This window comes from Ochotona curzoniae, unplaced genomic scaffold (assembly GCF_017591425.1).
Source record: "Ochotona curzoniae isolate NIBS_2020 unplaced genomic scaffold, NIBS_Ocur_1.0 contig_3643, whole genome shotgun sequence".
In the NCBI taxonomy this organism is placed as follows: domain Eukaryota; kingdom Metazoa; phylum Chordata; class Mammalia; order Lagomorpha; family Ochotonidae; genus Ochotona; species Ochotona curzoniae.
In genome coordinates this window covers 5473264-5490304 of record NW_024465933.1, presented here as the reverse complement: position 1 = coordinate 5490304, position 17041 = coordinate 5473264, and the positions used below count along the sequence as shown (strand labels likewise).

The 17041-nt window shown below is 42.7% G+C and overlaps 1 protein-coding gene across 2 annotated transcripts in view; it reads left to right on the top strand.

Annotated features, from left to right (window-relative positions):
- Window positions 1-16741, top strand: part of PID1 (phosphotyrosine interaction domain containing 1) — a 230779-nt gene extending 214038 nt beyond the window's left edge. For both annotated transcript variants that reach the window (XM_040982847.1, XM_040982848.1), the window contains exon 3: window positions 14026-16741. In XM_040982847.1, the coding sequence (XP_040838781.1) occupies window positions 14026-14502 (477 nt within the window). In that variant the 3' untranslated portion in view covers window positions 14503-16741. The remainder of the gene's footprint in view (window positions 1-14025) is intronic.
- The last annotated feature ends 300 nt before the right edge of the window (window positions 16742-17041 follow it).

The window sequence follows — 17041 nt, the reverse complement described above, 5'->3', positions numbered from 1 at the left end:
CTTGCTTTTAACCACCTGTTGAGGGATGTGTGTGTTACACAGTGTGCAAGGGAAGAGGGAGAGAGCACTGAATTTACACATAATTGTTTTGTTTAAGCCATTCTTTGAAGTAAGGATTGTCTGCTTTGTAAAGTGCCGTTTCAAAGTTCTTCAGGGATATGAATCTGTATTGCTAACTGGGCGTACTGTCTCCATCTTTCACCTGTTGATGCCTGAATGATAGTTAACAACTTAACAGATTAAGGATGATAAACTGACCTCTAACCTCCGAGCCTTTTCAGAATGTCTAACAAGGTTTGGTTGGGTACCTGTTACCTTCGCATGACTTTCCCAATCCTTACATGGGTCTGTTTAAAGAAATGGGTAAACAAAAAGATGCAGAGGAAGAGTTGAGTTGTGGAAGGAGCTCTGGCCTTAGGACTGATGCTGCATGCCTTGCTCTTTGGAGACCAGCCCACATCATCTCTGCAAGGCATTGGCCATTAAGGTCTCCAGCACGGAAGGCAAAATGGGAAGGGCACAATAGCATACCAATGCTGGGAGGCAGCAGTGATGGCTTGAGTTGCTGAGTCCCTGTCGAGTGGGAGACCTTGACTGAGTTTCTGACTCCCAGCTGTGGCCTCACTCCGCCCTGGCTATGTGAGCCTCCAGGGAGGAAGTGACACATCACAGCTGTCCTTGTCTGTTCGTCTGCAGTTCTCTTCATCTCCTCCCCTCTCAGATAGATAGATATACATGTGTACACACGTACATACATCCTTGATAGCCTAATGCAGCTCAGACTTTTGCTGTAAGATTAAAGATAAATGTATCTTGTGTCTTCTGTCTTGGTGTCTTTCCAACTCCCACCCACTTCCTTTCTCCTGGTTCATGCTTCTAAAGCTCCTCAACCATCTGCTCTATAAAAGCTGCATCTCGAGCAGCCAAGCTATAGTGAGTATAAAGACTAATGAGCCTTTCTGGGACTTGGCCTGATCAAGCAAATGAACTCATCATGGAAACCTTTCATCCCAGTTGTACCATATGAGGGGAAAGATATTTAGGAATCCAAAACGAATCTTCTGTGTTTGTGAAGGTGCTTCCAGAGTCTTTTGTATTCTCTTCTTAAAGCCTTTCTTACTATGTCATGCTTAGTTTTGTAACTTAAGTGCTAAGCACTATTTGCGCTTAAGTGTTGTAGGTCAGAGAGTTTTAAAATGTGTTTTCTAGATGTGTTTTTGCCTAGAATGGTGCAGGTTCCTAGCAGGCTTTTCGTGCATGTTTATGACATCATCATATGCTAAAAAGTTTACTGTCATGTCATGAGATCAGCACTTCCATTACCTCCCCGTAAGCATCCGTTTCTCTGAGGTTCTTAGACGTAGAAAGGAGAAAGAGCAGCCAGCCATTAGGAATCCATGATCAGGGCCTTTCCTGCATTCCATTATCTTCTGTGAAAGCTTGACTTGAGAATGTGTGTACTTGGGGACAGAGTTGTACTAGGGAGACCTTGGAGAAGGAGTGTAGCAAGCTCTTCCACTGAGGAGTGGATGCAGTACCAAACTTTTATGTAGTAAAAACACAACCGCAACAGTGCTTAGTCAGGAATCTCTAGAGAAACAGTAACTGTAGGATGGAGATGCAGACACAAATGAAAGGAGTTTAGAAAAGTACATAAAAAACACTTTCTGAAAAAACTGTGTACAGTTATCTTTTTTTGAAAAAAATCCCAATAGATAGATAGATAGAGGCAGACAGACAGACAGACAGACAGACACACACACACACACACCTGTATATATATATACAGGTCTTCCAGTCACTAGTTAATTGCCCAGATGACCACAGTAGCTAGTACTCAACCAGGTTGTAGGCAGCAACTTCATCCAGGTCTCCCACATGAGTGACAAAGAACAGCTTGCCATGCTTTTCCCGTGCTGTTTGCAGGCAGCTGCAGTAGAAGCAGAGCTTCTAGGACATGGACAGACATCCATCTTGGATGCCATTAGGAATCCATGATCAGGGCCTTTCCTGCATCTCAGACAGTAACTGCCCATTACACCTCACGCTGGGCTCAGCTTATCTTTAAATTTAACTTTCTATGAACTCTTAGGAATATATTCATGTTTGTATTTGCACACAGATATACAGACAGAAATATTTTAAAAATATTTTAAGACATTCTCAAAGAATGACTTGTGTTATTTAAGGAGATTGACAAGTCCAGAAATCTTTAAGACACACAAGTAGACAGGAAAATTCCAGAAGAATTGACTTTGAAGTCTTGTGTGTGGAGTTTTTTGGAGGCAGAATTCCTTCCTGTTTGGGATTTTTATTTTTCCTAAGATCGTCAGTGATTTGGTTAAGAGTCAATGAAGATTGATTTATGCGACCATGATTAAGAGTCACCTGAACATCAGCATTCAATGGCATTTCACTCAAAAACTGGGCTGCAGAGCCCAGCCAAGTGAAACAGTATAGTCTACTATCACTGTATCTGACAGTATTGCTTGTTAGAGGACTTGGGTCTGGCAATCACATGCTGAATTGGAAGAAACATTTTTCAGAATGTTAGACCAAGCCGAAAGGCTTCTCTGTCACTGGTGGGTCCTCAGTCACTGACCTCTCAGTGGAAAACGGGTGCCTGGTTTTGATCATTGGTTACTCATTGGATGGATGCAAATTTTCTTTCAAAGGCACTGTGTTTCAGCTAATCGTGCTTTCCCAACTAATTGCATTTTCCCAACAAATAACATCAGATAACCATGAATTCTTTATTTGCTGTAAAATATTTCATACAACAGACATTTTTCGAAGACAGGCTTTTCAGTCCTTTTGAAACACTTAAGAGCGTTCACAAGCTACCAGTTCTCTGTTATTTCAGTGGGCCCTTTAAGGACCCTCTAATTCCATGTTGGGTGATGGTAGAACTGGACAGGAACCTCCGGAAGAGCCAGTTGGTACCTTATTGCAAGTCAGGCTTGACACAAGTCTAAGGGGAGCAGCTCTGAGGGCAGTTAGAGTGTCACCATTGTGGGAGGGACTGGGTCTTGCCACTGAGGTTCAAGTTCTGGTGACTCTGTGCCCTTCAGCAAGTCACCTAATCTCTTCTAGCTCTCTAATTTCTAGAATCGCATGTAATGGGACCTACTTTGCAGAGTTGTTGGGGGAATTGCTGATTCACATAAAGCATTCTGTCCACCTCCCGAGGTGCTGCGAGCCCTGGCTAAGTGTTAGCAGCTGCTCCCATGCCGCTCGGGCAGGAATCAGAGGCTGCGTCCACTGAACGCCTGCACTGTTTCATCTCTTCACTGTTCTCAAGCACCCAAATTTATTGCTTTGTTGACAATAATTTCTTTTCTTTAGAATTATTTATTTTTTATTGGAAAGGCAGATTTGTAGAGGTAAGGAGATATAGGGACAAGCATCTTCTGTTGGCTGGTTTACTCCCCAGATGACTGCAACAGCCAGAGCTGAGCCGATCCGAAGCCACAGCCAGGAGCCAGGAGCTTCTTCCGGGTCTCCCATGCCAGTGCAGGGTCCCAAGTCTTTGGGTCATCCTCCATTGCTTTCCCAGGCCACCAGCAGGGAGTTGAATCAGAAGTGAAGCAGCCAGGACATAAGCCAGTGCCCATGTGGGATGCCAGCTTTGCAAGGCAGAGGATTAGCCAGTTGAGCCATTGCCCTAGCACCAACAATAATTTTGTAGATTTCACTATGAACAGGATTTGTACTTCAGTACATTTTTACAGTTTAAGGCACATGGTACTGTTTCATGTTCATAAGTAGAAGATCAGGTTTCATGCTGTCATCAGGTCATTGACACGTTGATCCTCCCTCGTTAGAGGACCTTATGGGGCCAGAAAGGAAGGGGCAGATTCAACATGGCATCCTAAATCTCTGTGTTTTTGTCTCCCAGCTTTCCCTGAATTGTGCAGGTGGATTTGATGTGGAGAAGAGTTTGACTCTGCTGTTTGGTCCAGGGTGGAGAGCAGTTTTTCTTTGTCTTATCTTCTGCCCTGTAACCCAAAGGCCATTAGGATGCTTGATTGAATTTTCTTATTCTGTTGATACCGTGTTATTTTCTATCAGCTGGAAAAACAAAGCCTTCTATAGACAGTGAAACAGCAATGGCATTCCATGTCTCAGGAAAAGCCTCCAGAGAATCTCAGGGCTTGATGTGTCCATCTTAGGGAAACCCAGAAGAAAACTGAGAGAAAACCGGGCTTGTAAAGCTGGGGCCGTACAGTTTGGAAGGCTGGAAAGGTCCAGAAATTCCCACTTCACTTCTGAGATAGGAGTCTCTGTCGTTTACATGCTAGCCTGAATTGCTTCAGGGTTGAAAGAGGGGCTTTTCAAATCAGAAGGAAATACAAACTGGCCACCGAGAGAAGGGAATAGTGAGTGTCTCTTAGCTGTGGATGCCAGGCAGTGTTTTGGCACGAACAAGCAGGGCATGGTGCTGCATGAATGAAGAGCTGGCTGAGGGCTTGGAAAACTCCTGGATGGCAAGCAGAGATTCTAAGGACGCTGATCTCTCCTGATCCCCAACTGGGAGTGCTGCAGACGCTCTGATTGGCCCTTGGGCTCCAGAACCTCTGTTTGCATCCACTCCCTGTCAGTGTTCTCAAATACGTTCTTCAGAGTTGTTGGGCAAACCCCATTTACAGATGGCGCAACGATCTTTGCTGGGGGCATCTGTTTATAACCATTGAATGACACATGATGGGAAAATTGTCATATTTTTGCTGTTTATTTTTTCTCAGAATGATTCACTTCTCATAAATTTCCTACCCTTTGCCCATTTGTGCCACCAGAGAGAGTACTCATATTTCTTGCATATTTCCAGCTCATTGTAAACTCCTCATGAAGACTCTTCCTGCCATTTTGCAATTCCCTTTGTTCATTCAGGCAACCTGGGTGGCAGTAGCTTTTTTTTTTTTTAAGTCTGTATATCATTTTGGACAAATTGAGTGACCAATTTTGTGGCTTGGTGTTTCCTGTCTACTCTGTTGCTCTGGGGTATTGCAACTGTTAAGGATGGATCTGAGAAGGGACCTATTCATCTAAGAAACATTGGTCTCTTTCATTGATGGGCAAGGCAACAGGAACTGACCTTGGCGCTCAGCTCTGTTGGGGGGCAGAACCTATTGCAACAGCTCTGCACATTGAATCCTGTGTTCTTGCTCATAGAAAGGACTTGCCCCTGCAGGAGCATGACAGAACGGAACCCCCTTGAAAAAGAGGCAGTCCAGAAGAACTGTTGATACAGAATTCAGCAAGCATGGTGTCCCATTCTACAGAGTCTCTGTTGATTAGCATGTACATAGGATGTGCCTTGTATTTACACATGTATATCCTAAGCAGTCTGGTATTTTGAGACCTTTTATAAAATTGACAGTTAATAATTATACACACCTATGGAGCACAGTGTGATGTTTCTATATATTTATATACCTTGAAATCATCTCAGGATGTTAAGGTTATCTATGATCTCCAAGAGTTGCCATTTGAGTTGAGAATATTCAAAGTACTGCCTACCATGAATTCCATGACTAATGACCCCTCTGTTTCGTAAGACACCAATGCTAATCCCCCTCTCTTGCCGTGGCTTTGTATCCGTCTCTCCATGGCATAGTGTCCTCCCCAGGCTCTTCGTGTCTGAGAGCTCTGCTTCCTGAGATGCACACACCTGTCCTTGGCTGCAGCGTGGATGGACTTAGCGATTGCAGTGTTTGATAAAAGCAGCCAGGCGTGGAGACACTATTACAAAAGAAAAACCTTTTGCTCCATTTTTCTTGGAAATTGGAGCCATTAGGGGAATTTCATAAAACTGTATTTTAATAGAAATGTTAAAATATTAGTATTTTTTATGGACAGGAAGATAAAGATAAAATCCACTTTTTTTTTAAAAAAAAGACCAAAATGTGTTTTTCAGTGACTTTAAGTCAACCATATGGGCGATGACAAGCTTTGGATAACTCGATGGGAATATGAAAGAATACATGGGACAGCTATAATAGTTGACTTACTGGGGGAAAGTGCACAGACCCAAGTCAGGATTGTGGAATACAGTGGGCCTTATTTTCAGGGTCATTCTGAGGGAGACTGTTAACCCTGTGTAGACAATAAAGCAAAACTGTCATGGATTTCCTAAAGTTTACGCAGCATCCTAAATTAGACCCCCTGACTCCTATTTTATGTGGCTCAGACCCCCTAGGAGCCTCAGGGGAGTTCATTACAGGGACTGTTTGGGAAAGAATGAGTGGCTCCAGCGTATTTGACTGCAGACAAGGCTTAGCCAGAGCCTTGCGGAGGCCTGCGCTGAGCAGAGGCTGTGCTGTCAAGCCACAGAGATGGAGCTGGTACTACCAGAGAATCCAACATTCTCTGCTCTCAGGAGTGTGTTTGCTGCTTGTCCTGGGGCCCTTGAGTCTGTGCTTGCAAATCCCAGCTGACATGCCTCCAGGTCTTGTTTGATGTAGTTGTGGGCCCACGGCAGTAAGACTGGAGGGGAGTTGTCACACAACCCTCCCTCAGCCCTCCCCCATTTGCACGCTTAGGGTCCTGTGCTAGGCAAGATGAAGCTAATGGAATATTCAGGATTAGTGCTGGTTGATTGCCTTGGTGTTTCTTTGTTCATGAAAACACTTAGTGAGATGTGAACTGCCTGAGGTTCCTAAAGGGTTTTTTTGTCTTTTGTTGCTATGATTCAATAAATCATACTTTGTGCACGTATGCCTCCATTTTTTTTCTGAGAATTTTAAGAAGTGTCTGAATTTCACTTTCTGAAATTTTGAACTGAAATCATTTTTATGCAGAATAACTGGGCATATGTTCGCACAGAAAGGAATGTGATACACAAAAATGATAGACAATAGATTTCTGTTAATTTGTTGTGAGGGGGATGTTTGTATGAAGCCAAGTTTTTCTTACTCATTTTTTATATTTAGATAAAGGGATTCTAAATGTAAAATTAGTAAATAAACTGCTGAAAAGTGGTGTCAAAAAAGTGACTCTAATCTGATCTCACATATTGTGGTTAAATTGCAACCACAGGTATCACATGTCGGCATCAGTTTGTGTCCCAGCTACTCCACAAGCTCCCTGCTTGTGGCCTGGAAAAGCAGTAGAGGATGGCCCAAAGCCTTGGGACCATGCACCTGCATGGGAGACCCAGAAGAAGCTCCTAACTCCTGGCTTCAAATCAGTTCAGCTCTGGCTGCTGCAGCCATTTGGGGAGTATAAACCAGCAGAGATGAGATCTTTATGTCTGTCTTTCTCTCTGTTAGTCTGTCTTTCCAATAAAAATAAATCTTAAATAAAAAGAAAGTTGGTCTAGAAATTCATCAGACATCTTGTTAGACTATTTCATCTGTGCTGTTTTTCTGAGCCATCACAATGTGGCTTAAATCCCAGTGCTTTGCCGTGTGCACGCTGGCTCAGAGCTGCTGTGCCTGCCCTGTCTTAACTCCAGGATGTAAGAATTAGAGAGATGATATTACTGCACTTGGATCTACGGGGCTGGTGGTGGGTCTAATGAATACATGTAAAGCATGACATGAAGGTTATTACCGTGAAGTATTCTGGGTTTGATTGGCTGCCAACACACTCATATGTAAACAGTTGAGACATTTTGCTTGGTACTTAGCACCACTAGTGAAACTGGACCATTAAGTCAAGGTTACTTTTATAATAAGTTTAATACCAAAATATGACACCTGTATGTTAGGTTATATCTCAGTGTCTTAAAAACTGATATCATAGATGTTTACATCTTACTAACTAACTTTACTTATAAGATTATTAAACTCTTTGAATTAATAAAAGTTGTTCATTTTCTTCTTGAGCACATCTCCAAAATTAAAAAAAAAAAGCTTAATTTCTTTTAAAATCTTTGTAGGTAATAAATAAAGACTAGTGTATTTTTCTTAGCTCTCAAAGTTCTGATACTATAAAATTGCTTTATGTTGTGGTGAATTATCTACAGCTTCTGTAACAGAAAAAAGCATGTATGTGTATCAGTGAGAAAAAAATCAGAAAGGACTCAGAGCAAATGAAGGAAATTACCCTCCCTGCAAAGAATGTTTTTTATCACATGTAAACATAGCAATTGTTTGTTTCAGTACATAATGAGAAGAACACACTTTCGCTTCCAACACTGAAACTAGATTAACTCATGTGCTTTTATGTTGTTTTGTAATTATAAACGTAAATACACAGAACATAAACATCATCACCATAACTATTTTAAGTGAAATTTCAGTGTTATTGTTACATTCATGCTGTACGGTCTCCCTCTCTGCCATCCATCCCAGCAACTCCTCTCATTCCACCGGACTGGAACCCTGTCCCAATCCGACAGAAACTCCCGTCATCCCCAAAGCCCTGAGCACCGCCCTGGTAACGGTCTCTGAGTTGACTCTTCCAAGGAATCCCCAGAGTTTGTCTTCTTGTGATTGGCTTATTTCAAGTCGCATCATGTCGTTGAAGTTCATTCATGCTGTAGCGTGTTCCAGAATTTCCTTCCCTGCGGAGGTTCCCTAATGTCCACTTGCATGTGTACACTGCCCTTTGCTTATCCATTTCATCTGTCGTAGGTGCCTGGGTTGCTTCCACATTTCACCATTGTGAATCAGGCTGCTGTGAACTGCTGTATTTAACTCCTGAAGACCGTGCTTTCAGATAGTTTGAATGCATGCCTGAAGAAGAGATCATGCGATAGTTTTATGTTGGCTTTTGTGAGCGATCACCATACTGTTTTCTATAGTGGCTGTACGGTGCACAAACATCCCCTTTGTAGCCCCACCAACACGTGCTTTATGTGCTTTTAATACAATCATCCTGTTAGGGGTGATATCCCATTTCAGTTTTGCTCTGCTCAGGGGTTAGTGGGAATGTATCCCTGTGCTTATTGTTCATTTGTGCATCTCGTTTGGAAAAGTGTTTATTAATGTGCTTTGTCCAGCTTGGGATTGAGTTCCTATTTATTGTTATATTCTGGGTGTTACTACCGTATCATATATATGATTTGCAAATATTTTCATATAGAGAGAGAGGAGAAAAGACAGAGAGGAAGATCTTCTGTCCACTGATTCACTCCCCAAGTGACCACAACAGCCTGTGATGCGCCTATCTGAAGCCAGGAGCCAGGAACTTCCTCTGGGTCTCCCACGCGGGTACAGCAACCCAAGGCTTTGGGCCGTCCTTGACTGCTTTCCCAGGCTACAAGCAGGGAGCTGGATGGGAAGCCAGGCTGCTGGGATTAGAACCGGTGCCCATATGGAATCCCGTCGCATTCAAGGCAAAGATTTCAGCTGCTAGTCCATAGCACCAGGCCCTCTCCTGTAAGTTTTATGTGAGGTGGGCCTGCCTGAAACTCCAGCATCCCATATGGACACCACTTCATGGCCTGGCTATTCCACTTCCAATCCAGATCCTTGTTAATGTGCCTGGGAATTATAATGGAAGATGACCCAAGCACTTGAGCCTTGGCCACCACATGGGAGTCCAGAGGAATCTCTTAATGCTTCACGATAATCTGGCACAGCCGTGGCTGTTGTAGCCATCTGGGAAGTGAATCAGCAAATGGAAGGCCACTCTGTCTCTGTAATTCCAGCTTACAAATGGGTAAATAAATCTCTTTAAAAATAGTTTTACAGATCATTTAGCTATTAGATCCTTTTTGAGTTAATATTTTGATATGACATTACACAGAAATTTAACTTAATTTGTGTCCATGTGGAAATGCAGTTTTCCCAGTACTGTTTGCTGAGAAGATTGTCTTTTCACATAAGTGATCTTGGCATCCTTGTTGAAAATCATTTGATTACACATGTAAATGTTTATCTCCGAGCTCTGTGTTCTGTTCCTTCTGTCTGTTCAAATCTACTTGATATTTTCTAGTGAGTTACTAATTTCCATTTTATATTTTCAACTCCAAAACTTCTTTTTGTTTCCTTTTAAGTATTTTTGTTTTAGTTTTCATTTTGTTCCTACAGTGGCTTTATGAATGTCTCCACATTCCTTTGGACACCTGTAAAATGGTTGCTGTTAAGTCTTTATCAAGTAGCTCTGACATTAGGTATTTCTCAGGAGCAGTTTTTTTTTATTGACTTTTTTCCGTTTTCTTGAGGCAGAGATTCTTGTTTCTTTGTGTTGTGGATTGTTATCACCATGGTGAAAATTAGATACTCAGATCTGCTGTGATAATTCTAGAAGTCTGATTTCTCCCCTTTCCCTTGAGACTTGTAGTCTTCGGCATTGATTTTTCTTTGTTCATTTGTTCATTCTGGTAGGCTGTCTGTGTGGCATTGGTTAGTGAGGTATAAATTTCAAGTCTACTCCAGTCTCTTCTGAGCCTAAGGCTTCCCTGGGCATCTGTGTATTTTTAGTTACTTTTTCCTCTATGGCCTAGCGTTGATGCCTAGTTCTCAAAAAACAAAAAACAAAACAACAACAAAAAAAAAAAAGAGTGAAGGGGCAGAAGAAAGTTCTGTCTCCCTGTTTTCTGCCTGAAGGGGGCTGGGCACCATGAGGGCGGGTGCAGTGTTGATGGCAGCTTGCCTCTGTGCAGCTCCCTGGTAGGAGCAGCAACCAGCAATCAGGTGTTCGGTGTGCAGGACCTGAATGTGTGTGGATAGCTCTGGATACACGTGCAACCACTGCCTGTCACTTGGCTGGGGTTGGAGCTGAGCAGCTGCTATTCCGCTAGGACTGGAACTTGAGCGCAAGAAGCTGCGATTCATCTTCTAAGCTTCACAAACCCTCAGTAGACTCCCAACTTTCCAGGTCGGCGCTGTAGACAGATTCTGCTAATGCTGCTGTCTGGCTGGCAAACAGAGTCCTGGTGCTTCTTACACTGCCACCTTCCCCAAATTCTCTCAGCAGCACCTGTGTATGTAAACTATTCAACAGCAAAGACGGCGTAAGAAAGTTGGGAATACCAACACCGACTACTAACTTGCTTGAAGCTTGAAGATTCTACGCCCAATCAAGAAGCCAGGCAAAAGAGGTCACCAACTGTCTGATTTCATTTTTGTGGTGTATCCAGAACCCTAAATCCGAAGGACAGAGAGTACATCAGTGGTTGCCAGGAGCTGAAGGGGAGGGTGAGAGATGAATCAACTGCCCAATATGTGTGTGAAGTGTCCTTTGAGAATGATGAAAATATTTGGGAACTAGTCCTTGATCATTGTGGTGTAGTGTACGTTTTACTCAATGCTACTGAAATGGGCTTGTTCAAATAGTTGATTTTAAACGCTGTGAATTTTCACTTCAATGTGAAAAATAATAAAGTTAGTAGAAAAATAGTAAGATCTTTTAAACTCACGTAAACAGAAAACACATTTTTGGTACATTTTATTCATGAAACAAATCCATCTTTGTGCTTTGACTCCCATCCGGGCTGACAGTAAGATGCTCAATTGCTTGTTCTCCTAGGGGAGTGTAGGCACTTGCGCCGTTTGGTTCATTTGTCTCCCTATTGCCAAGTAGTGACTGTCATTCCCACCTCCCTCCAGTCCTCTACTCCTGCATGCCACCCTTGCCTCAAGGCTGTATTTCTGCTGTTAGTCAGTTCTCACTGGGGACTGTTCTATCTTGTTTTCTGTCATTTAATTTTCTCTTCTAGCAGGTAACTTTCCGAGTTCTCTTGGCTCCTAGATACCCTTGACCCTCATTGACATTGGGAGCAACAGGGTCCCGTGAGTACATGCCTGATTTGTCCAGGGGGGTCCAGTGGCGTTTCTCCAGCCTCTTCTCCAGGCCTGTCTGTGCTACTGCCTGCTGTGTGGTGAGCTGGGATAGCCTTTTTGCCCAAGTAGGTTGGGACCTCCCATAATGGCAGTTATGCCTTTCCTGGTGTGTCTCCTTAGCTGGTCTCCTTGGCTGGGCTCCTTTCTCAGTTTGGAGGTCGCATACCTTGAAATCAGTGAGCATCCTCTGTGAAGCCTTCTACCAACAGGACACACTCTTCCATGTGCTGAAGCAGCTTAGGGTCCTATGGCCCTATCTTGTTAGTCTACCTTACAGCATGATCAGTTGGGGTCTGCCCTGACCCACCAACCTGGGGAATTATGGAATGAGAAATTAACATGGCTTTCAATCATTTCTTCTTTCCCATGATTTGGACCCATAATTCCCGTCAGCCTTTCCTAGCACTTTGGCCTGGCACATTGCTAGTGTGCATTTTAGTGAATGTTTCCAGGATGTGCACACTGATACATCTTTACCAAGAGGTTATCTTTTTCACTTGTTAAACTAACTTCCGTTTGTCTTATGACCAAAACCCAAAAAGAAGCAGTATCACTTAACTTCTGTTTTCCACATTTTTTTGGTATTTAGCTTTTATAGACCTCTAAATATAAACATTATTTTGAAGTCAATGTGATTTGTTCTCACAGTTTCCATGCATCATTTGTGGCCTTTCCCCTCTCACATTCACAATATTTGTATCCAGGTCATTAATTTTATTTTTTTAAAGATTTATTTTTATTATTATTTTTTTATTGGAAAGGCGGATATACAGAGAGGAGAGACAGAGAGGAAGACCTTCCGTCCGATGATTCACTCCCCAAGTGAGCGCAACGGGCCAATCCTATGCCGATCTGAAGCCAGGAGCCTCTTCCGGGTCTCCTACGCAGGTGCAGGGTCCCAAAGCTTTGGGCCATCCTTGACTGCTTTCCCAGGCCACAGGCAGGGAGCTGGAAGGGAAGCAGGGCTGCCAGGATTAGAACCGGCGCCCATATGGGATCCCGGGCGTGCAAAGCGAGGACCTTAACCACTTGTGCCACTGCGCTGGGCCCCAGGTCATTAATTTTAAATCTAATTATAAACTCTTTCACATGATTTTCTAACTGATCCCTTAAGTCTTGTGCATTTTATAATGCCTATGCCCACAAAGTAACAATTCCATCCATTTTGATGAAAGATAGAGAAAGAATGAAAATCCCTTCCTGAACAAATTCTTACAAAGACACTATTTGTACCGCTTGGAATTATTTTTGTTAGTTTTATTGCTGCTTGTCCAACTATTTGATAAGCCAGCATTCTAGTCTTAACACATGTGCAGATCTTTCATTTATTATCACATAACCAGATGCCCATCAGTTCAAAACTGTTCAGTTGAAAAATAACTTGGCGTTGCTATGTTTTTCAAAATTATCTTGGGAGGGGAAACAATCATGCTTTAGGCTGTAATTTAAATAGAACCACTTTTGTGTCCTTGGCATTTGCTGCAAGCAGTCAGTCTAAGTAAATCAAACATTGAAAGATTTGGAAGGAAAACGAGGGTAGAGTAGAAGATGAATTTTGTTTTAATTGGCATCATCCTTTTGATTCCCTCCTATTATTAATGAAATTCTGTGTGCGTTTGGGTGAACATAAACTGAATAACTTTGTGATTTTAAAGAAATGCTAAATTATGCAAAACATCAGAATCAGTCATTTTAATATGAGATGCAGGAGGGTGGTTGTGTGGAAATCATATTTCATAGATTGCGGCCTGCAGACTGGGGTTTTGCCTCGTGATTAAGACCCTGATCAAGATGCCTGTTCACCACGTGTGAATGTGTGGCGTTGATCTCAATGTTAGCTTCATGCTAGCATGGACCTTCAGAAACAGTAGCGATGGCTCAGTCGGCCATGGCCCTGCAATCTTTTGGCGAATAAAGGATAGCTGCCCTGTTTCTCTTTCTCTCCCTCTCATCTCTCTCCCTTCCTCTCCCTGTCTTTCCCTCTTCCTCGCCTTTCCTGCATCTCTTCCTTTTCCCCTCCACCCTTCTTTCTGTCTCTTCCCTCTATATTCATCTCCCCCTAATAATAAAAATAAGTTTTAGAAAATATGCCTCTGTTTAAAATTGTTCAATACATTCTCTAAATAGGCAACTTGGGAGAAAGAACAGTTACTGATTCTGAAGAAAGCTACTCTTCCAGAAGTCTTTGCACCTCTGATGTGTTCATATGACTGGGTGAGGACATCTAGTCAGCTTATTAGAATGAGGAGCCGACTGCTGACTTCCTCTTTTTCTTTTCCTCTCTCGGCAGGTTACCTACCTAGGGAAAGTCTCCACGTCAGGCATGCAGTTTTTGTCAGGCTGCACAGAGAAGCCAGTCATTGAGCTCTGGAAGAAGCACACACTGGCCCGAGAAGATGTCTTTCCAGCCAATGCCCTCCTGGAAATCCGACCATTCCAAGTGTGGCTCCATCACCTTGACCACAAAGGTGAGGCCACAGTTCACATGGATACCTTCCAGGTGGCCCGCATCGCCTACTGCACTGCCGACCACAACGTCAGCCCCAACATCTTTGCCTGGGTCTACAGAGAGATCAACGACGACCTGTCCTACCAGATGGACTGCCACGCTGTGGAGTGTGAGAGCAAGCTTGAGGCCAAGAAGCTGGCTCACGCCATGATGGAAGCCTTCAGGAAGACTTTCCACAGCATGAAGAGTGACGGCCGGATCCACAGGAACAGTTCCTCCGAAGAGGTCTCCCAGGAATTGGAATCTGATGATGGCTGAATGAACTTACGATGCCTTGGCGATGGCAGCATGGGTCATGGAATTCAAAATCTAGATGAAGTCACGATGATTCCAATTTGGGTTGCAAAGACTGCCAAACCATTGGCTGACCATGCTTTTTAAATTCAGAAGAGCAATTCTAAATCTAAAGAGATGTATCATTAAAGTAATTACGTGACATTGAAATCTGCTGCTGCTCTGACTGTGAGAAAGGTGGGAGTGTGGATGGGGAGGAAGGTTCTAGACTCTCTTCTTACTATTCTTTTTTTTTTTTTCTCTCATTTCGTAATGCCTCCCTGTGGGAGAGCCCCAAGCCGATTTCCACCACTCTCAGGCAAATACTCCATGGCTGTTATTCGGAGAACCATTCCAATCTGCCTTACAAGATGCAGCAGGAATGTCAACAGCACCTGTAGGATCCTTGGTTCAGATGCAGGGATGCCTCCTGATGGTCCTGAGAGCTCCTCTCCTATAGCATGCCTCAGACTTTCTCCTCAGTATGTACATCAGCACAGACTTGATTGAGCTTTACGACTAACGACCTGATAGTTGGCAGTTAATTCACAGTTAAAGCTTTTTATGTACATGGATATATCACGTAGTATCCTCTTATTGTATTCACTTCATCTGTTTTCTTAGAGTACTTGCAACTACTAATAACCCTTCCCTTGTCCACCCTCTCTTCCCTCCAACATCCTGAGAAAGGTGAATGTTTAACCTACACTGCAGGACACATGAAGGGATAAAGAAAACCAGCAAAAGAAACACAAACAAACATTAAATTCAACACAACCACAAAGACAGAAACCCTGGAGAAGGGGAGTAAGTCGTCGAGTGAGAAAGCTGTATGTGTTCTTCCCCGCTCCTTTCCAAGGCTGTGTGATGGGAATGTTCAGGTAATGTTCCCGTCGGACGAGTCCTTCATGACAAGCTTCGAATCTGCTTTGACATCACTTAGGAAACTTTGCTTCATTGAACATTACAAAGATGAGTTAGATAAATTAGACTAGAGAACCAATGTCCACATCTTTATCTGAACAGAAGTTTGTGACCTTAAACTTGGCAATCCCGTAGGGTCAGAGTTGCCCACTTATTTGTGCTATAAATGCAGAATTCTCCCTAAACCTGAGCTATCTCAGTTTCACCAATCTTTTAATGTACACATAACGAGTCACCGTTGAATGAAGTTGAAGATGTTAAAGTATATGCATTTAAGGCCAAGGCTCAGATGGTGAATTCCCAAGGTCATGCAGCTCCTCTCCTTCCAAGAAACTGTTTTCAGTCGAGGGAATGGTAGGAGCCCTTGGGCACCTTGGAAGCCTTAAATGAGAGTTAATCTGGTGTAGTGAATGGTGGTGTCAGTCTTCTGGTCTGTCCTTCTGTGTGTCTGAGTAAATGTCCTGTGTCTGTACGTGTGCCCTCTATTCGTGGGTCCAGTGTTCAGCATGTGTAATAAGCATGGAGTCATATTGAGGAGGGCTCGTTTCTTGAAGATACGCTTGTTGCTTTACAACATATGTAAACAAACCTTTAGCATAAATGCATTCATTCTTTAATAAAAATGTTTGCAGTAATAGAACTGAGGAGTTTCTTATTCTATGTGTTTTTTCCAAGTAACGAAAATCTGAAGAAAATAGATCATTGATTAAACGGGACAGTTCTCTCTCAATATATATGTAAGCTTGGTTCTATAGTACTCGTTTCTTGACTGGGTTGGAAAGCCTTGCTGTATTTTCTCAATGTGCAGTCTGGCTTGTAACTGCTGCCCTGCTTTTAAGCTGAGAAGGTGACAAGCCAAAAGTTGGAATTTGTTATTTAGTGCGGTGGACTTACTTCAGAGGAGAGTGTTTCAGGACATTTTGCAGACAAGTGCTATTTACAAAAGCTCCTGAACATCTTTGGAGAGCCTGTACTGAAATCCTGGAAGAAAAACACTGAATGATCCTGTCTAATTGGACTTGGTAAAAATGTCTCCTGAAGGCCGTGATTTCCCCAAATGGCCCCATTTATCAAGTAAGACAAGCAGCCAGGGAGCCTGCATGCCACAAGGAGCGCTCTTCATTAAATCAATTCTTCGTGGAATCAATAACAAATGTAAAGCCTTCTGAAGTGGAAATGTGATACCTGTAATGATATATGCTCCAGTGAGAATGGCTACCCAGCTCTTCTGGTTGAATGTTTCTTTCCAGTTGAACTTTTCCCAATTTCACTTTTATTCCACTGTCCTTGAATCTACATTTTAAAGCAAAAAAATAAAAGCTGGCCATTATTTTCTTTGAAACTGTACTATTTTCATTTCTGAATAACAATTGAGTTGAATCTCATGGTTATTTATTGCAGAAAGCGTTTTCCAGCATTTTTTGTTTTAGGGTTCTAAGTTTAATGTCTCTGATAATATTGGCATGAACTTTAGCTTGGAGTGATTGGTAAGGACTGATTCAGTAATGGGTTCTTTTTCAACATTTTATCCTCTCTTTCTGTGTCATGTTTTCTATGCTACTGGCCATGGTCACAGTGCCCTTTTCATGTATGTTACTCT